Source organism: Argopecten irradians, chromosome 2 (genome assembly GCF_041381155.1).
Source record: "Argopecten irradians isolate NY chromosome 2, Ai_NY, whole genome shotgun sequence".
Classification (NCBI taxonomy): Eukaryota; Metazoa; Mollusca; class Bivalvia; order Pectinida; family Pectinidae; genus Argopecten; species Argopecten irradians.
This window is the reverse complement of record NC_091135.1, coordinates 858,704-868,356: the sequence shown is the minus strand read 5'-3', so window position 1 is coordinate 868,356 and position 9,653 is coordinate 858,704. Positions and strand designations below refer to the sequence as shown.

Genomic DNA, 9,653 nt, shown 5'->3' with positions numbered 1-9,653 from the left:
ATTGTTACGGGCCTACCTACTCATCTGCTTCTGGAACTCATGTATATGTGTACAACATCCGTCAGGTTTACACTAGAAATGTGTTTCCGGCAGACACAATAGCCCCGTTTGTCCGAAATTTAGTTTGCCGTGGACTGTTGGTCAATCTTTATCTGTATTCACGTTGACCTAGTTCTCCGTACGAACTCCGTGACAGGCCATGAAACTGGAACTAGCGCTGTTTAACGAAGTTAAAGTGCCATATTGTTAGGCCTGCAGTCTTCTATGGATACCACGAAGTTCCCTCTAGACTGTAACAATTTGTTGAGGTTTCCTACGCTTTACGCTTTCTGAGTAAGCTTTTACTGTCTACTAAGCCTATCCGCTCCTACCCTCATATTGTATTGTTTACTGATTAAGTGTTGCATGCTCATTGATGAATAGGAAATGGGGGTTCTGCGTCACCCCAGTCCCTCCCTCTATATTTATACTAAATCCCTCTCTGGCGGGATGGATTGGTGAAGGACTTGTGAGGGATGAGGGACTGACCTCTTGACCATTCATAGGAATTTCATGAGGGAGCTCATACAATGCAAGTGCATGTGAGGGATTGTTCTGTTTTTGATGAGTATGGTTCTGTTCATTATGTTCAATATCGAATGACCAACGGTGACAACACGAAGAAGACTTGCAATGAAACCACGTCCTATTGTAAATGAAACAGCCAGGGTTATGTGAGGACGGCCTCACATGTATGCGATGTGTATTGTGTATGAAGTTCATGTTGCGTGTTTTGGGAGACTGTGGCCCTGCAGGTAGGGCGTTAGAATTGTACCTGCTGCCCCTATTGCATGATCGTGAAAGGCGACTAAATTTAGGATCTTATCTTTTCTATTCTTCCTAACTGACTTTATCCTTCCTAATGCCTCCCTTGGCACCGCCTCACTTTTGGCCTTGAATTGAGCGTTCGCCCCTGTGAGGAAGGCTCTGGGTTCTGTCCCCTGGCCGAGACACACCAAAGTCTATAAAAGTGGTAGTTTCTGCTCCTGCTTAGCGCTCAGCAAAAAGGGAGTGGGACGACTGGTTCGCCCGTTGTCAGTATAATGTGACCGGGTGTGGTGTGTTGCTTTGTGTCTTCGGCGGCATGCTCCAGTGATATAGCACTATGAAAAGGGCAATAGTTCCACTATACAAGAAGACACAACATGAATATACCGCAGTCTCCCGAAACACGCACCTGGCACAACATACACGCAACACACCGCATACATGGGAGGCCGTCCTTACATGACCATATCTGTTAATAGGACGTTGATTTATCAAACAAACAAACAAACTGTGGAATATCCATGTTAAGTCTTCTTGTATAGTGGATCTCTTGCCCTTTTTATAGTGCTTATCGTCCACCAACATGTTTGATACCACTACTAACCACCAACATGTTTGGTACCACTACTAACCAATAACATGTTTGATACCACTACTAACCACCAACATGTTTGGTACCACTACTAACCACCAACATGTTTGGTACCATTACTAACCACCAACATGTTTGGTACCACTACTAACCACCAACATGTTTGGTACCACTACTAACCACCAACATGTTTGATACCACTACTAACCACCAACATGTTTGGTACCACTACTAACCACCAACATGTTTGATACCACTACTAACCACCAACATGTTTGATACGACGTTTTACTTACTGCCACGTGCTGGTGGATCACATTCCTCATTAGGACTGTGCCTACCGTGGCAATGAATTCGACAGTTTTAAAATGTGACACAGCATCAGTTCAAAAACATGGACGACAAAAAGATAAATCAGATAAGGACACACAGTTCACCTATCAAAAGTGTATACTGCGACTTTAAAGCAGACAACACTGTAGTTTAATTGGCATAGATATTCTATGTCCAATAGAAAAATGCACTTGTACATTGTAGTAGCTAAAGGCGCGATTATAACCACACTATTTTACCCTTTTCGATTTTTACGCAAACAGCAAAAACATAAAATATACTATATTGAAAACAAATTCGAGCAATATTACAATAATCATGTATATCCAATATATTTCGTAGCTGAGCGTTTGACATTAATGTCAATAAAACGAACTTTTAGGCTGGGTCAGTGTCCTGACAGAAACCTAATGGTTTTATATTGGTATACGCTAGACAATGAGGCCTCTATTGTTAGTGCTTCACAGATAAATGTGGTACAGCTGCAGGCGTATATTAGTGCCAGTCAGTACAATATCTACACACACATTCTGCATTCAAGTCGTTATACCAGTCAGTATTGTTTAGATGTTTTACCTTCGGTCACTGTACCCAGTCAATCATATCTGGAGTGTTTGGCAATAGTCCGACCGTGTTCATTACGTGTCCACTTTGTAAATAACTGGACGTGACAAGCAATGAGTCTGGTTATGATAGGTAAAAAATAGATATTTTAATAAGAAATCAACAGAACGGAATCCGGATTCCGGAATTATTGCGTAGACTCATTGTGTTAGATATAACCAAAGCGCCTCTAATCAGATGCAGATGATATCATATCATAAGTCCAAAGAAAGTTAAAGGGTAATTTATTCTTATTTGCTAAAATCAAATTCAAAGCATTGAACCTGTGATAAATCGTCTCTAATTATCTGATTTGTATGTATGTTATCACATCTTACATCATTGAGTGTAATAATCGGATTAAAATATTCAATGATTTGTTTCAGATTTCAGATTTTATTAATACACTCTGGGCACACCTTTGTGTGCCACAAGAGGTCAATTTATACAAAACATACATGACAGACAGGGTAATTGATAGTACAGTGTGAACATAATACACTCAAGCGTACATATCCGTGTATGAAATATTTTACGTACATTGGTGAGTATAATGCATGGTCATTGTTAGTTATGTATGATTGTAGTATGAACAACAACCATATCAATATTTTAATATTATAATGGTATATGTTTAATAATTCATATCATTGACCTTTAGCGTAGCCATAGCAGTATAATACAACTGCATAACCACTAAATATATTTCAATTTTACTTAAGTTCATACTTTTAGCTTTAATAGAACTTGAACGCTTAATACTGTGTACAGAGTATAAATAGATTGAACATATACATGTAGTAGTTATACAATTGTATATTCGATGCTATATCGTATAACATATATAATCAGCTATATCACAGCATAATAAGAAGTAATAACATACAAGTAATATAAATGCAGGTGTATGTAACAAGAACACTGTACTTTTTGATCAATTTAAATTACATAACTGTTCTATTTAATAGAGATCGATTACAGATTTCAAACATGCCTCCCATTTTTAATAAACTTGGATTTGTATAATAGTATTGTGGAATATATTTATGTCTATTATTAGTTACACTTGCATTACTACATTGAAATAAGTAGTGATATTCATCTCCAATACCGTTATTACATAGTAAACAAATACGGTTATCACGTGGTATACCAGCCCATCTACCAGTTTCAATAGGAAATTTTAAATTCGAGGTTCTAAATTTACTAATAATAACACGTTCTTTGAAATCAAGCTTTACTAAATATGGTTCAAGTTTAAACTGCTTTTTAAAGGTTGAGTAGAATTGTCCGCGAGACGATGTTTCAAGAATAGAATACCAATTTTGAATATATTGATCACATAAACGTCGTTTTAGCAAGTTTTTAAACAAAGCTCTATTCATCGTACATGTATTTTGAAATGCCCATAAATTGTTAAAACCTGTGTCATTAAGGAGTGACTTTATAGTATAGATTATATATAACTTTTAAAATTTTTCCTTTAATAGAGAAAGACTGCATTTTTTTCCATAATCCAACGCGCCACACTGTATCAAAGGCTTTTTTAAAATCAATAAATGTACAATACAGTTTTTTGTTTGTAGAGAAATATATAGAGATAAGAGTATGTAATATAAAGATATTTTCTGTTGTTGAGTACCCTTTTCTAAACCCGGCTTGTGCTTGTGATATAAGATTGATTTCATCTGCTAATTTAGTGAGTCTATTGTTTATGATGGAAGTGAATAACTTGCCTAGGCACGAGACTAGAGTAATAGCTCTGTAATTATCAGGATTGTGTTTGTCACCTTTGTTTTTGTATATAGGCTTAATTATGCCAATAGTCCAATCTGTTGGGACTAGACCTGTGTTAAGTATAATGTTAAAATTTTTTGAATATACTGGAAGAAATGTGTGTAAAGTATGTTTCATATATTCATTGACAATACCATCAATACCACTGGCTTTATTATTTCTTAATTTATTTACAGCTTCTTTAATCTCATCGTCGCTTATGTCTTCGTTCAGAATTGGATATGTATTATCGGTTACTTCGTCAATTAGGAACTCTTCATCTTCTTCAAACTCGTTATTGTTAAGTGTTTTAAAGTATTCAAAGAGTTCCTGTATAGTTATATCAGCTTTGTTAACCTTTTCATTACCTGATAACTTATTTAAAATATTCCAAAGATATTTTGGATCATGTTTTGTAGAGTTTCGTATTTTCTGTTCCATACAGTTTAAGTACTTTTTGTAACTTTTATGTATTTCTTTTTTATATTGTCTACTTTTTTTCTTAAGTCTTTTAAAATTGTTTTCATTTTTTATCCGACAATATTCCTTTTTTACTGCATGGAATTCTTTCCTTAATTTATCACACTGTGTATTGTACCATGGTTTACTGGTCTGTTTATTACCTTTAGCACGATAATGTTTTTTACCAAATACTTTTGAAGCTGATGTTGTGAAAATATTGCTTATGTTGTGTATGACATTATCTATTTCATCTCGCGAAATGTGGTCAGTAGGTTTATTACCTATAAGATCTAATGCGTTATTTAGTAGATCCATATTATCGTTTTGCTCGTTTACAATATGCTCAATAAAATCATCTTTTAAATCACTTTTCCACTTTATATACCCATTATTGTCCATGTTCATATTAGAACATACTTGATCTTGGCAATGTGTGGGAGTTCCAAAAATACTGAACTCAATCCTGCAATGTACATCCGAAAACAAAGGATCAAAGTCAGAAACTTCAAACTCATTAATACAATTGAATAATTCAGATGACACAATAAGATAATCTATTACTGTTGAATTATTACATGTGGTTTTCCCTATGAATTGGTCATTCCCAATTCTACCATTAGCAATGTACATGTTATTTTGCTTACAGCACTCAATTAATTTGTTTCCATAATTGTTCATTCTAGAAGTACATTTACTGTATCTCGTAAGAGGTATGTTCATTCCATTTAATTTTTCAAAATCATGTAATACATTGAATAAATGCTCATCTTCACCAATATTTAACACATCAAAAAAGCTATCGTCAGGCTCAATATAATCTTGTCTTGACTGAGTCTTAGCATTGAAATCTCCAATAAGTGATACTTGCGTATTGCTATTACAAAAACTAATCATTTCTTGCTCTATTTCTGAAAAGGCGTCAATAGTTGAGTATCTAGAAGTTTCAGGTGGGATATAGATATTACCGAGTAATATTTCATAGTCAAGATTTAACAAGGATTTCGATATTATAAACCATTGTACATATTCGGAATTACTGGATTTAAAATGTAGTAAATGTTCAATATTTTTCTTGTATACAATAACAATACCACCCGATCGTCTTTTACATTTAGATCGGTGTTTTGCATAGTATGTGTAACCTTTCGGCAAGTTTAAAACATCAAGATCATCAGTTTTACTTTCTAAAAAAAACAAGAATATCACACGATTTAATTAATTGATCGAATTCCGTTAATTTTAACTTTGACTTTAGTCCGCAAACATTCAGAAATGTTACCTTTAGTGTAGGTTTTATTAGTTCGTTACGATTAGGGGAACCTCTTGTATCGCATCCCTAAGTGTGGTTCTGTTGGTTGCCTGAGCTGGAACGGTACATATCACCAAGAAGATGAACATTACCAGGGAAACCATGTTGATTGTTGGGTTGACTGTGTTGAGATCGGGAGCCAAGATGCTGCTGGAATCCCCGAGATGGTGGGGGAGGGGGTGCACGAAGATCTTGAGGCTGTCGAAATCCAGGTGGTGGAAGGAGCTGTGGTAATGGTTGTAGCTGATTATTAATATATAGTCGGTCCTCCTTCAGACGTGCAGACTGACCTCGCCTTTTGGCTTCCTTGAAGATTGGATAAAGAACTTTTCTCCGTTCGTTGATCTCTGGGGGAAATTGTTCATACACGGAGAATTGTTTTTTATCAGCCAGTTTATCAGGAACAGCATTGAGGACTTTTTCACGGTCTTTCCTGTTACAAAATTTAGCTACAATAGACCTTGGTTTACCATCATTTCTTGGTCGGAGCCTATGAACCACTTGGAAGGGGATTTCGTCAGGAATATCAAGAACATTACTGATAAAGTCCTTGACAACTTTTTCAGTGTCCTCTGCAGTATTATCTCCTCTCTCTGGAAGCCCTCCAAACAACAAATTTTCTTTCATTGATCGAGTCTGTAATTGGAGCATGCGCTCTTTGACATCAAATAAGTCATCACGGGCTCTATCTCTCACATTCTCAACCTTGCTTATTCTCTCCTCTCTTACTATTATACATTACAAAGTGAATCTATTTCTTAAATCTATCGTTTCCTTTTATCAGTAACATGAAACCCGACATGCATTGGTCGTAGAACAGATGTCTAAGTGAAATCAGCACAAATACATGTAACTTTTACTAGTCACAGACACTTGACTGCATTAACCATCACTTTGCATTATCTGCACAATAAGTACTACTACTATAAACATATTGGTACTTTGATAACAATGGTCAGTTTCCACGTGGGCAAACAGCGTCAGGATGGCCACATCGCGGCATACCACATTAAATGAACGACAAACACAGATGTTAGCACTAATGGCCGAAGTTCTGAACTTTCTGCGTCAGGTACATTTTGTTCAAATGTTGATCGTAGTGTTGTGTATGCCGATATTGCTACAGATGGGCCCCGCTATCATTATCTAATGTCAGGGTATGTTAGTAGACAGGATTCGACATCGGCGTCGATAGAGCAGCTGCCTCTGACATACTGGCTTTCCCGAACTATCGGCCGTACTCGTCCATCAGATTGGCCATTAGGTCTATTGATGAGGTTTCACCTGATGTTCCCGCCGTACTTACATCTAAATGTACTTAATGTACTCCTAAATATATCTCTAAAACACTTAAGTTTATAAATTTGTTATTATTTCGTGAAGATCATTAGAATCCGATAAGAATATTGGTTGCCACGGGAAACAATTTGATAATAGCAACCTCTGTCTAATAACTCTGAACTTTAATATCTGCAATAAATGTGCAGGTTTCAATGAATCGATATAATTTGAACGTTAAATGATATACCATTCTACGCTATAAAAGTATGTCAAAGATATATTTGTTCTTCGATGCCATACATACAATATACATGTAGCAATATTATAAAACATATTATTACATTATTATTATATTATAATACCGTGACGCCACAAGTACTCCGTGTCTACGTGGGCTTTTTCTAAATGCCAAACCAAACTTATAACGACATCAATTTCAAATGACTTGAATGACGATTACGTTGCCACGCATACAATGTCTTCTGTTAATCCTATTCCTTGATTTTATTGTAACCATCCTTCGTCAATCTAATATTTCTATATAACGTAGTGATACAACTTTGGAGGAAACCAAGACACCCAATACTCAGTCTATTTACTCAGGTGTGGCGACTATATAAATGTATAAATGTATTGAATAACGAAGAAACTGAAATTGAAAATAGTTTTATGAAATAAACTGACGTTATTAACGCCGGGAATATGTATTATATCGTCGAAATATTATATAAATAATAATAGCAAACTAAATTATTGTTCTTCATTACTATTCTCATTTCACTGTAAAATCAAGATAGAATTTCATATGGACAAATTATCGTTCTCCGGATGGTATGTCATAGACTTGTATTGGTAAGACTTGATCAGAAGGAAAGGTTCAATCAGTTTGCTGAATGAGTATATACATACCTGATTTATGGGGGCCGCGGTGGCCGAGTGGTTAAGATGTCCCGACATATTACCACAAGCCCTCCACCTCTGGGATGCGGGTTCGAATCCCATGTGGGGCAGTTGCCAGGTACTGACCGCTGGTCGGTGGTTTTTCTCCAAGTACTCCGGCTTTCCTCCACCAACAAACCTGGCACGTCCTTACATGACCCTGGCTGTTAATAGGACGTAAAAAATAGATAAACCTGATATATGGTGGTGATGCATGTATACATTACACCTACCAGACACTGCGGGTCATCCAGTACACCTACAGCCTCGGCTGATGATGCTGGCAGGGATACATGGCGCGAATTCCACACGAGAATGAATTAGATAGGAAAATAAAATGTGTACCTGTACTGGACGTCATAGATTCACAGGACGTATGATTACTGAGCGATAAGATTTAAAATATATCTCCTACAAATCAACACAATTCAGATATGTGAAATCATGTTGATGCTCTACACTAGTACACCAGTCAGAGGGTGCTAGGTACAGGACAGGCTAATAGCATTAAAGCCTTATATTCATTTTGGCAGCATGTAGGAATTCTTGTTTCAATTTTCATTTTTTTTTTTTGCTTTCCTTTTATGAACGGATTTTCCGGCAAGAAATATTCCGACTATGTGGTTTCCTTTCTTCTTTATGACAATATTTGTTTAATGTAGAGCTGGTATTTATAGATACCCGGATCTTTGTGACAATATTTGTTTAATGTAGAGCTGGTATTTATAGATACCCGGATCTTTGTGACAATATTTGTTTAATGGAGAGCTGGTATTTATAGATGCCCGGATCTTTGTGACAATATTTGTTTAATGTAGAGCTGGTATTTATAGATAGTCGGATCTTTGTGACAATATTTGTTTAATGTAGAGCTGGTATTTATAGATACCCGGATCTTTGTGACAATATTTGTTTAATGGAGAGCTGGTATTTATAGATACCCGGATTTTGTGACAATATTTGTTTAATGAGAGCTGGTATTTATAGATCCGGATCTTTGTGACAATATTTGTTTAATGGAGAGCTGGTATTTATAGATACCCGGATCTTTGTGACAATATTTGTTTAATGGAGAGCTGGTATTTATAGATGCCCGGATCTTTGTGACAATATTTGTTTAATGGAGAGCTGGTATTTATAGATAGTCGGATCTTTGTGACAATATTTGTTTAATGTAGAGCTGGTATTTATAGATACCCGGATCTTTGTGACAATATTTGTTTAATGGAGAGCTGGTATTTATAGATGCCCGGATCTTTGTGACAATATTTGTTTAATGGAGAGCTGGTATTTATAGATAGTCGGATCTTTGTGACAATATTTGTTTAATGTAGAGCTGGTATTTATAGATGCCCGGATCTTTGTGACAATATTTGTTTAATGGAGAGCTGGTATTTATAGATGCCCTGATCTTTGTGACAATATTTGTTTAATGGAGAGCTGGTATTTATAGATAGTCGGATCTTTGTGACAATATTTGTTTAATGGAGAGCTGGTATTTATAGATTCCCGGATCTTTGTGGCAATATTTGTTTAATGTAGAGCTGGTAT

At 36.0% G+C, this 9,653-nt stretch overlaps 1 protein-coding gene across 1 annotated transcript; it reads right to left on the bottom strand.

Annotated features, from left to right (window-relative positions):
- Positions 1-5,909: 5,909 nt before the first annotated feature.
- LOC138313253 (uncharacterized) lies at positions 5,910-6,509 on the bottom strand. Its single transcript, XM_069253783.1, has one exon. It carries the CDS (start codon positions 6,507-6,509, stop codon positions 5,910-5,912), a length of 600 nt encoding a protein of 199 aa, XP_069109884.1.
- Positions 6,510-9,653: the final 3,144 nt, after the last annotated feature.